General features: G+C 45.3%; 1 protein-coding gene across 2 annotated transcripts in view; it reads left to right on the plus strand.

Annotated features, from left to right (window-relative positions):
• CLK3 (CDC like kinase 3) overlaps positions 1 to 10350 on the plus strand; it is a 74752-nt gene extending 64402 nt beyond the window's left edge. For both annotated transcript variants that reach the window (XM_030186462.1, XM_030186469.1), the window contains exon 13: positions 9884 to 10350. In XM_030186462.1, the coding sequence (XP_030042322.1) occupies positions 9884 to 10069 (186 nt within the window). In that variant the 3' untranslated portion in view covers positions 10070 to 10350. The remainder of the gene's footprint in view (positions 1 to 9883) is intronic.
• Positions 10351 to 12673: the final 2323 nt, after the last annotated feature.

The raw sequence follows: 12673 nt of genomic DNA on the forward strand, positions 1-12673 counted from the left end.
GGATCGCTCCCCCTCTATACAGGAGGTGTCAATGCGTCTGTCTTCTGGCAGCCCGGTACCTGCTCCCGAGTCTCGACACATTCTGACACCGGCTCCTTTACTGACCCCGCAGCCTTGTCCGATGGCGACTCTCGATGAACGCATCAGTGCCCTGCTTCCAGAGCTTCTGGAAGGATTGCTGCGCCAGTCTGCTTCTGTGTCGGGGGTGCTTGCGCCTTCCATACCATCTGCTGCAACGGCATCTGGCCCTTCGCCTGTGGTGAGGTCCCCGACCTCGGTGCAGCCTGCGGCATCGGCGTCAGCTGCCACCCAGGTGGACTCCCCTTCGACATCAGTGGAGGAAGCTTCACTGCAGTCCAGGCGGGCGTCGACTTCTCGGTACCGCCATCGAGGACGCTGTTCCTCAGCGTCGAGTCAGGCTCAGTTTCGGACTGCTCTGAGGGATGTCTTGTCCGATACCGAAGATGAGCGTTTGTGGGAGGAAGAGGAAGATCCCAGATACTTTTCTTCTGACGAGTCCTATGGGATTCCCTCTGAACTTTTCCCTCCACTGGAGAGTCTATCTTTTACCTCCTTTGTCAGGGAAATGGCTGCGGCTATTCCCTTTCCTATGGAGGTTGAGGATGAGCCCAGGGCTGAGATGCTCGAGGTCCTGGATTATCCTTCTCCGCCTAGAGAGGCTGCAGCAGCTCCTTTGCATAACGTACTGAAAGAAGTCCTTATGCGAAACTGGTCGTTCCCTCTGTCTAATCCTGTGATCCCGAAAAAAGCTGAATCCCAATATCGGATCCACGGTGAACCTGGATTGATGAAGTCTCAGCTACCTCACAATTCCATGGTGGTGGACTCCGCCCTCAAAAGAGCCAAGAGTACTAGGGACTATGCCTCGGCGCCCCCAGGCAGAGAATCTAGAACCTTGGACTCTTTGGGGAGGAAGACGTATCAGGCCGCTATGCTCGCTGCCAAGATCCAGACATACCAGCTCTTCATGAGCGTCCACTTGCGGAACTTAGTGAGGCAACTGTCCAGCTTGGATGATGCACTCCCTCCGGAGCAGACCGAGCCTTTTTGCCAGGTGGTCAGGCAGCAGAAGGCGTGTCAAATTCCTGGTCAGGGGACACTTTTGATGTAGCATCCAGGATCGCTGCTCAGGTATAGTGATGCGCAGACTCTCATGGCTGCGTGTCTCTGATCTGGATCATTTGGTCCAGCAGCGGATGTTTCTTGCCGGGGGGATAACTTTTTTGGTGAGAAAGTAGAGGATCTAGTTGACCAGATCAAGAAGCACAATGATGCTATGGATTCTCTCTCCCGCCAGGCGTCTTCTGCTACTACCTCCTCATCTAGGAGGTTTTTTGGAGGGAAGAGGAGTGCTTCCTATTCCTATGGTAGGCATAGGTACACTCCTGCTTCTCGGCAGCCTTCCCAGGCTCAGTCCCAGCACGCTCGTTCTCGTCAACAGCGTGCTCCTAAGGCCACTGCGGCTCCCCAGCAAAAGTAAGGGACTGGCTTTTGACTGGCTCCAGTTCAGCATAGCCTCAGTAAACGTGTCCGTACCGGACGATTTGCCGGTTGGGGGGAGGTTAATGTTTTTTCACCAAAGGGTGGCCTCTTATAACCTCCGACCGGTGGGTTCTTCAAATTGTCCGGTTAGGATAACCCTCAATCTGGAATCCAAGCCTCCAGATTGCCCTCCGGGAGATGGGACTTGGGATAATTTACTACGAACCCCAGTAGCTCCAGCACCTTAAGTCATTCGCATGGACTCCAGAGCACCTTCCTTCGAGGTGCTCTTCACCAGCCAATCGTTGAGATAAGGAAACACATGAACTCCCAGTCTGCGTAGCGATGCTGCGACTACAGCTAGGCATTTTGTAAACATTGGGCGCAAACGCCAGGCCAAAAGGCAGTACATGGTACTGAAAATGCTGTGTTCCCAGCTGAAATCGAAGATACTTCCTGTGAACTGGAAGTATCGAGATGTGTATGTAAGCATCCTTTAAGTCCAGAGAGCATAGCCAATCGTTTTCCTGAATCATGGGAAGAAGGATGCTTAGGGAAACCATCCTGAACTTTTATCGGATAAGAAATTTGTTCAGGGCCCTTAGGTCTAGGATGGGATGCATCCCCTCTGTTTTCTTTTGCACAAGGAAGTACCTGGAATAGAATCCCAGCCCTTCTTCCCCTGGTGGAATGGGTTTGACCGCTTGGGCCTGTAGAAGGGTGGAGAGGGGGAGGGGGTTTGGTTATATATAAAAACAATGCTATTCTATTGCCATCACTGCACAATGTAGATTAAAAAAATAGTAAAAAAATATATATTTCTCATATATATTAAATATATATTAAATATATATTAAAACGGTGGAAATACATATCTATCTGTGGGCACATAACAAAAAGTCTAAAACGAATATACAAATATATATTAATTAAAACCTGTCTGCTTGAAGGGATGCCGAGTGTAATAGCATGGTGTACAAACAATCAAATATATTCACATACCACATACAATGTATCTCTTTATCGCATACAATGTAGCTGTGCACGAACCTTCTCTGTCGAACCTGGTATACCGAATGGGATAACCGAAAACAGAACAATACTGACTCTAAGAGATTTATAGCGAAAGAGGAAATGATGTCACCTCTATTTTCCCGCCAAAAAAGATTTGAAACTAACAAAGGAATGTGTATCCAGAATATATGCATAATGGTATAACATGGGCTAACCCAAAGGGAGATAAATAACCAAAAAAACGTATATAATAAATTTAAAAAGTTCATGTATTTTGCCAAAGAACTTTTCACAATTTTCTCCCCCCTCCCTCCCTCCCACCCTTTACCCCCCTCCCCTCCCTTCTTTTCTTTCCTATCACTGTTATAGTCCACATCCCCACGCAGTGATTACTTGGCTTCCACTTCCCTATCACATGTTCATTATCTGCCCTCTAGCTTGGGGTGTCAAAGTCAGCCAGAAAGGAGTCCAGCAATGCCAGAATGTTTTCATAATCTGCGGCCTCCGAGCTCCCAATCTTGTTCTCTCAGTGCGCAACAAGTGGATCATCTGTCCTCTCCACTGAGGGAGTGTAGGGCCCTCCACAGACAGCCATGCCAGTAGTATTGTCCTTTTTGCCACCATTATGGCTCTTGATACAAACGCCCGGCATCCCCTTGGCAGGTATCCCGTCAGCCGGGGGTGTCCAAACAGAAGCTTGGCCTCAACTTGCCAATGTATCTCCCAGATGACGGCAGTCTGCTGAGCCAACATTCTCCAAAAGGTTCTCACTCGCGGGCAGCCCCAAAACATATGGCCCAGAGTTGCACCTTCCCCTTTACATTTGGGGCACGCTGCATCTGGCGACAGACCCATGTGAAACGCCCTTCTTGGGGGGATATGGGCTCTCATTGTAAATTTAAATTGAAGTTCCCAGTAGTATGTTTGATCTGTATTCTTGCGATAGCCTAATAAGTGTTCCCGTACCATGGCTGCCGTAATTTCGGCTTCCAGCTCTGTGTGACAACGTCTCAAAGTCTGGCTCTTTTGCCATGTCCTTTAGATGTCTGTGGTAATACGTTAGCGGGACTTTCTGCTGTGCTCCCAGCGAGAGTGCTGACCCCAGCTCCTCCTGCACATCCTCTGTCAATGCTTCTTGTGGAAGGCTATTTATATAGTGCTTTAATTGGTAGTAATGGAACCAATCTGATGGGTTCAAAGAAAACTGGTTTCTAAGCTCCTCCCATGACTTGATTTGCCCTTTTTCATCTATTGCCTGTAGGAGGTACTCCAGTCCATTGCTCCTCCATCGCTTAAAGGCTGCGTGGCTCTGCCCCGGTGGAAATTCCAAATTACCCCAAATTGGGAGATAGGGGGTCACGCGGGCCGAAAACCCATGGTGCCGGCAGAGCCAACGCCACGCCGCCTGTGCCGCCGGCAACAATTGCACTTCTACCAGTAAATTAGTCTCTCCCTTGCTTTTCCTGTGCAACAGATAGCCAATATGTCTCCGCTTCACCTCCATCAATTCCAGGGAGGTTGGAGTAAAGTATTGTGTGCATCTGAGCCAGTCATTCACATGTCTTAGTCCACTGGCAATGGTCATATAGCGTAAGTTCAACAGTCCCAAACCTCCGAACTCTACCGGCAAGAATAAAGTTGACAGTCCTATTCTCGGTTTTTTCTTCGCCCACAAGTAGGCTTGCAGAATTTTATTTAGTCTCTCTTCATCTGGCTTAGACAGGTATAATGGCAGGGTCTGGAACACGTACAACCACCTGGGCACTATCACCATGTTATAAAGAGCTATCCTACCCAGGAGTGAAATGGGAAATCCCTGCCACATCTGCAGACTCAACCCTGTGTCATTCAACAGCTTTCTCACATTCCACTCATATATTTGTGGGAGCTCTCGAGGGATTGTAACTCCTAGGTACTTTATAGCCTCCTCCTCCCACTCCATAGGCAGCGTCAACCTTTGCCTGATAGTATCTCCCTGCAACACCTCCAGTGCCCTAGATTTCCGGATGTTCAATGTATATCCTGATAGAGTCCCAAAATCCTCCACCACCTGTAAAGCCCTAATTACTGAGTGTTCCGGTTGCTGGGTGATCACAAGGAGGTCATTGGCAAATGCCAGGGCTTTGACTATGCCACCCTCCAGCAGGACCCCCCTCACTTCCCCGTCCATCTGTAGCGCGCGGAGCAGGGGTTCCATTGCCAATATGAAGAGAAGGGGCGAAAGGGGACATCCCTGTCTGGTTCCCTGCCTAATCGCAAAAGACTCCCCCTTCACTCCATTTACCAGTACTGCTGCTCGGGGGTTATTATACAATGCCCTTAACGCATCTCCATACCACCCCTGTACTCCCATGTAAGATAATAATCCAAACATGTAGCCCCAGTCCACCTTGTCAAACGCCTGCTCGGCATCCAGGCTAAGTATCAGTGCTGATTCCTGTTCTCGCTGACACCTTGCCATCGCCAGGAGGAGACATCTAACATTGCTTCCTGCTTGCCTATTCCTTACAAATCCCACTTGCTCTTCTCCTATAAGATCTGGGAGTAATTGTCCCAGGCGAGAGGCAAGTATGCGAGCCAGGATCTTTACATCGACATTGATCAAGGAAATGGGCCTATAGGACCCTGGGAGTGCTCCATCCTTCCCCGGTTTGGGTATCAGGGTGATTAGGGCTTCATTCGCATATTGTGGAAACTCCCTATCCTCAATCACTTGTTCCAATTATGTCCCCATTGCCTCCAGCCCTGGTTTAGGAAGGACCTTATAATATTCTCCCATAAATCCATCTGGCCCCGGAGCTGAACTCAGGGCCAGTGCCTTAATGGTATCCTGCAATTTCTTTCCAGTAATGGGCCTATTTAGTGTGTCGATATGCTGTGTTGAGTCTGGGGAGTCCTACCCGCTCTAAATAGCCTGCTAATGGTTCTATGTTCTTCCCCCGTGTCTCCCCATAAAGCGTACTAAAATAATCGTAAAATACCTGCCCTATATCCTCACTTTTATGCCTTGTCGTTCCTCTAGGGTCCCGTATTGAAGTAATCACCCGTCCTGGCCTGCCTGTTTTGATCAGTCTTGCTAGCATGGCACCTGCTTTGTTTCCAAACTGCTGCAATCTACACTTATAATATAGCAAAGATCTCGTGGTTTGACTATGAATAAGAGTATTAAGAGCCACTTGGGCAACTAAGTACTGTTCTTTTTTTGCTGCGGTCGGGGCCTTTATGTACTTTTTTTTGCTCTTCTGGAGTTGAGCTTCCAAGTGTAAGATTGCCCTAGCCTGCTTTTTCTTACGCGCTTGAACAAAAGCTATTATGTCCCCTCATATAACCGCTTTGGAGGCCATCCAGTAAAGCTTTGGCTTGACTGCATGTTGCTTGTTAAATCTCTCATACTCCTCCCATTTTGTATGTAAGTAATGTGTGAATTCTTTGTTCCCATATAAATACCCCGGGAACCTCCATCCCCCTGTATGTTGATAGTATTCTGGGACCTCCAATTCCAGCCACACAATCGCGTGATCCGATACCTCTGTGGGGCCTATTCCTGTGTTACGCACCCAGGAGAATGCCCGACTGTCTTAGACAGTTATATATAAATCTATAAATTTAAATACATTGCTATATAATCCAATTCACATCTAAATATAATGTATACGAAGTAAAAAAAAACATTTTAAACCCTATAATTCACGGACACATGGTGGAACAGCATGATAAAACATAATATTAAAGAAAAATGTTATCATATTACTGAAAATATATAAAAAAATAAAAATATATTAATGCTCTTAAATAAAAGCATCCATAAGATTGTATATACAGACTAATAAAAAAAATAAAATAACTGTATATAAAACGTATAGAAAGAAAAAATTAATTTAATTTCTGTAATTTCTAAAAAAAAAAAAGGTTCAACATGGATAATGAAATCCAAATAAATGCACGTGTATATGTGGAAAAAATATTAAAAATTCATCAAATATATATAATATTAAATTTAAAAATATGTATAGCAAATCATGTATGTGTATATATATATATATAATTTTTATTTTTCAAAAAATTATTCAATAAAAGAGGTCAATGAGAAAATAACCATTAATAATTCAACAAAACACACAAAAAAAAGGAATATTATTTCTTAGAAAAGATGGAAAAAATATGATCAATTTAAAAAACAAAACGTATCGTAAAAATGAATTTATATACGCTTCCCTATTCAAGATAATCTAAATAACAAAATGTTCAAAAAAACATACAGAAAAATAGACCCAATTGTACCAAATAAGTCATTGAAAACCTAAACCTATTGAAATTAAGTGTAATCAATTTCAAAATTAAAAAACTTTGTGAAAAAAATAATTTAAAAATAGTTGTGCATAATAAAATATAACTGAAAAAAATAAAAAATTAACAATAATAAAAATGAGAAAAAAAGAAAAATGGACAAAAATAAACAATGAAAAAAACATGTATATACATCAGTTATATACGTGTAAAAAAACATCATTACAAAAAAGAACTAAAATCCGTATCTGTATGGAGTCAGTTTGGTATGACTGTTCCAAGAGTGTATATTGTTCGCTGTTCTTCTCTCAACAGTTTAACATCCATATTGCCTCCACGCCACGACATTTGTATCTTTTTGAATACAAAAAATCTAAAGTCTTCTATGGTATGGTTTTTTTTTTTTCAGCCCAGTGTGAAACCAACGGGGTATTCTATACATGTCTTGTTAAACAACTCCTATGTTCTATTATCCTTATTTTAATAGCCCTTTTGGTTTTACCTACGTATAATAAATTGCAAGGACATATTATTATATAAATCACGCCCACAGTGTTACAATCCGAAAAATGTTTAAGAGTATAAGTTTTATGATTACTCTGGCCGCGTCAGATTTGGTTCCCTCTTCTTCTGGAGTTGTCCTCCGAGGAACCGTGGAGATTGGATTGTTTTCCAACCCTCATCACCCAGAACGAGGGGTCGCTTCTACATCCCATCTTCCAGTCTCTGGCTCTCACGGCCTGGATGTTGAGAGCTTAGAAATCGCCTCCTTGGGTCTTTCAGAGGATGTCTCCCGAGTCTTGCTTACTTCCAGAAAAGATTCCACGAAGAAGTGTTACTCTTTCAAATGGAGGAGGTTTGCCATCTGGTGTGACAGCAAGGCCCTAGGTCCTCTTTCTTGTCCTACACAGACCCTGCTGGAATACCTTCTACACTTATCAGAGTCTGGCCTCAAGACCAACTCTGTAAGAGTTCACCTTATTGCGATTAGTGCTTATCATTGCCTTGTAGAAGGTAAGCCTATCTCTGGACAGCCTTTAGTTCGCTTCATGAGAGGTTTGCTTTTGTCAAAGCCCCGTCAAACCTCCACCAGTGTCATGGGATCTCAACGTCGTTCTTAGCTGATGAAAGCTCCTTCTGAGCCACTGAATTCCTGCCATCTGAAGTACTTGACCTGGATGGTTGTTTTTTTTGTGGCTGTTACTTTAGCTCGTAGAGTCAGTGAGCTTCAGGCCTTGGTAGTGCATGCACCTTATATCAAGTTTCATCACAACAGAGTAGTCCTGCGCACGCACCCTAAGTTCCTGCTGAAGGTGGTGTCGGAGTTCCATCTGAACCAGTCAATTGTCTTACCAACATTCTTTCCCCATCCTCATAACCGCCCTGGCAAAAGCAGTTTGCATGCCTTGGACTGCAAGAGAGCATTGGCCTTTTACTTGGAGCAGACAAAGCACTTCAGACAGTCCGCCCAGTTGTTTTTCTTTGATCCCAACAGGAGGGGAGTCGCCATCAGAAAATGCACTGGCTAGCAGATTGATTTTCCTTAACATGCCCAAGCTGGGCTGACTCTAGAGGGCCATGTCACGGCTCATAATGTTAGAGCCATGGCTGTGTCAGTGGCCCACTTAAAGTCAGCCTCTATTGAAGAGATTTGCAAGGCTGTAACGGGGTCATCAGTCCACACATTCACATCTCATTACTGCCTTCAGGAGGGTACCCAACGCAACACTCGGTTTGAGCAGTCAGTACTGCAGAATCTGTTCGGGGTTTAGAATCCAACTCTACCCCCCTAGACCCATTTTTGTTCTGTTCCAGGCTGTTTATGGTTTCAGGTCCTCACTGCTGCAAGGCCCAATTGACCAATGTTCATTGTTTTGAGTGAGCCTGGCTGCTAGGGATACCCCACATGTGAAAACAAGCAGCCTGCTTGTCCTCTGAGAAAGCGAAGATACTTACCTGTAGCAGGTATTCTCCGAGGACAGCAGACTGATACAATTCCGCCCACTTCCCTTTGGAGTTATTTATTTCCTTATATGCTTTTGATTTAACTGACGAGACATGCTCATGCGACGGGTGGAAAATCAGTCCGCTTATGCGTGCTGCACATGCGCCAGAAGACTCTGGCAGAACTGTTTTATTTTGCTTGCAAAATGCCGATTCCTGGGCCAACACGGACATCGACCCTCATGTGAGAACAATCAGCCTGCTGTCCTTGGAGAATACCTGCTACAGGTAAGTATCTTCGCTATATTTGAGGTGCGGTCACACCGCGGTGCGATACAAAGGCATTATAACATCCTCATTTTTGTTTTCCATTCCTTTCCTAACAATACATAACATTCTATTTGCTTTCTTAGCTGCCGCCGCACACAGAACAGAGGGTTTCAACGTATCATCAATGAATAATGCCTAGATCCCTTTCCTGGTTGGTGACTCCTAATATGGAACTTTGCATTACATAACTATAATTCTGGTTCCTCTTTCCCACATGCATCACTTTGCACTTTCTCGTATTAAAAGTGGGTAAGTCATAGGGCTGTATTCCTATGTTAAACGAGTTACCACTGAGGTCTTGAAATATTGTGAGATGTTGATACTACATTCCCTGATTGAATGTAGAAAATAATTGCTGTGTCGGCATTGGGTATATATAGTTCATGCAAATCCATCACATGCATATTCATTGTGGATATCCTGAAAACCTGATTGGCTGGGGTTCCCCCAGGACAGGATTGGGAATCACTGATGTAAGGACTTATGCCCCCTAATGCACTTTATATATATTACACAAAAAGTGGTACTTAAATGCCAACTGTTTGGTAAAATGCCCTGTGAACTAAATAGGAGTTCCTACATGACCGTCTACCCAGAAAGAACTGTCTTGGATAAGTAGTGATAGAGCAGATGAGAGGAAGCATTTGCTCTTTTTTTTTTTCCTGCTATTGTACTGTTGCATGAAAAATGACCTTTTTGCTTAACCAGGCTTAAGCCCCACTCTGTGTCTATACTGTGGAACAATGAAGGAATTTGTTTCAATGTGATAGGTACGAATTTTAATTTTTGTGTCTCTCTCTTTTAGAGTTACATGCTTCACAACTCAACAGAGCATATACAGTTATTCAGTTTGATGAGAAGGATGCTGGAACATGACCCTTCAGTGAGGATTACACTTAAAGAGGCTGTGGCACATCCATTTTTCAATGGTCTTTCTCAAGAAGAGAGGACACTGTTTAGTCGAAGCTCCAGTCGTGACCTAAGCAGATGACATGTGCTTTTGGAACTGATGTTTTAAGCCATTGGCAAAAATCTTTGGAAGAAGCTGTCTCTGTCAGGGGATGTACTTTAGGTCAAGTCTAACATCTGCATTAGAGGAGTGGTACTACCTAATTCTACAGCCCTAGTGGATGGGAGGTGGTCCTGCTATACTACTGCACTCAAGGCTATGGCTGGCTACCTTTATGGGGAATAATTCACAGACAGCACAGCTTGTCTTTCAGCATATTTATGTACTATACAATTTAAAATAAAGTGTTTATTATTGTTTTGCTTACAGTTAAATGATTTGTTGTACAAAACAGAGATAAAGCTGATGAGAAGTAAATATTGTATGGAAGTACCGACTGGAAGAAAATAGGGGTGATTGTATCTTGATTAAAAATGCTACCCCTAGTAAGGAATGCAAGTGGTCAGACAGACCACGCATAGTGCCCTCTCTACCTAGGGCAGCCTCACCAGAAAAATGTATGATGCAAATTAGCTCCTTATCAAACACTGAACCTACCAAAAGGTATGTTCATCTGTTCTCTGTAGTGTCACTTACAACATTTAATTACAAGACTTGATAAATCCCAAGTCACTAGAAATGTAATTTGCTTCTGGTGCCTGGGATTTTCACAGCCCTTTTAAAAACCAAAGAGAGGTTGGTTTGTTTGGGTTTTTTTTTTTTTTTTTTTGGGGGGGGGGGGGGGGGTGTTAGCTGCTGGGCCATTAGTTTTTACCTTCTTGCACTGTGAGCCACACAGAGTACAAACTTTGTGATTACTACTACTACTACTATTTAGCATTTCTATAGCGTTACAAAGTGTACGCAGCGCTGCACAAACATAGAAGAAAGACAGTCCCTGCTCAAAGAGCTTACAATCTAGTAGACAAAAAATAAAGCAAACAAATCAATTAATGTGTAGAGGAGAGGAGGGTAGGTGGAGGCAAGTGGATACAAGTGTATTGAAACTCTGTGATCTCATCCAACATAAGAACAAGAGATTAATGTGAGAGTTCATACATGACTCATTCACACACATGCAGTGCAGCCCAGAAGAAGTTCCTGGCTTGCAGATACAGATTGAGAGGATCACTGACTGGTTTGTGCAGGAAGAACGTGTGTGTGGGAAGGGGGGGGGGGGCGTGAGGGCAGAGAGTTGTAGTCAATGTGACGGCACCTCTCTTCCCTGCTGCCCCCCCCCCCCCCCCCCCCCAAGACTGTGCTGCATGCCTCACAGGCAGCACACAGTGTGGAGGGGGAGAGGACTGGGGGCATTTATCAATCACAGATCAGGCAGGCAGCACACAGGCTGGGGTGAGGGCAGGAGAGAAAAGAGGTGCAGTCACAGTGACTACATTTGTTTCCTCCTGTCCTCACCCCCCCCCCCCCCCCCCCCCCCCCAAGAAAAAAAAAATCAGGACCAACACACAGCCCTTTGGGGGGGGGGGGGGGGGGGGGGGGTTGAAGGCAGGAGGGCTCACAAATCAGGTCTGCAGGTAGGAAGCTGTGTGGAGAGGTTGAGACCCTGATCTTAAGGAGGGAAGGGGGACATGAGAAGGAAGACCTCGTGTTGGAGGGAGCCAGAAAGAAGATGTCTTGGGTGGGGGGGGGGGGGAACTGAGAAGAAGATGGGAGGGACTTACTGGTGGTGGCTGGGCAGTGGGCAGCAGTGAGAGAGGAAGCCTTGGTAAGCATGCGCTGCTTTTCATCATGCTTCCCAATAAGCATGCTCCTCGGCCCCCTGTGCCAAGAGACGATCAGGAACTCCCTTAGCAGTAACAATGACCAGAGAGGAAGAAGAAGAACATAATGGTAACTGGTAAGGTAAGGCACTGGGCAAGATCAATTTTATTAATCGCACTTAGCGTACATCCTTGCCATAAACCCTTGCAGTGGAAATCGAATGCACCACCCTAACCCCTCCACCAAACAAGCAGCTGACAAAATACCTGTACACTGCCAACCCATCCTGCATTGCATTGCTATGGGTTTCCCTGCTATGTCATCTCATTGATGACACACCACAGATATATCCTCCAGGTAACCACTACTGCCCACACCTGCCTCGTAACAGCCTTCAGGCCCACTATGCAAGCCATGTAGGATGTGCAGAGCTAAAGTGCAAAGCTTTTTACACACATCCTGCCCTAGCTAGACGCCCAGGATCATCCAACAACTTCTGAGGCAGAGGCCAATCTTGAATATGACTTGGGGGAATGGGAGGTGCCAAACACCACCCCCCTGGAGGTTGAAGAGGAGGAGAGCATGCCCCTCTCGAGGGGGATGAGGAGGTGAAACAGCAGCAACCCCCCTCCTGCCCAAGAAGGGGGACACAGCTGGGCAGCTCACTGAGGCAGACCCCCTGACTGCAGCAAGTGGCATTTGTTGCAGTATATGGGTGGACCAAAGTTGGTCATGGAGCAGGAGATGGGGGCACAGCAGCAGATCCTGTTCCAGAGGCTCAGCAAGGAGCAACAACCCCCCCCCCCCCCCCCCCAAGTTTTGTACATACATATACATTTTGATATGCTTCATACAAATGGCTGTGTCTCTACTTTATGCATAATGTATTGATAGCCTGACATGCCAGGCTGACTGGTGGTGTGC

This window comes from Microcaecilia unicolor, chromosome 1, assembly GCF_901765095.1.
Source record: "Microcaecilia unicolor chromosome 1, aMicUni1.1, whole genome shotgun sequence".
In the NCBI taxonomy this organism is placed as follows: Eukaryota; Metazoa; Chordata; class Amphibia; order Gymnophiona; family Siphonopidae; genus Microcaecilia; species Microcaecilia unicolor.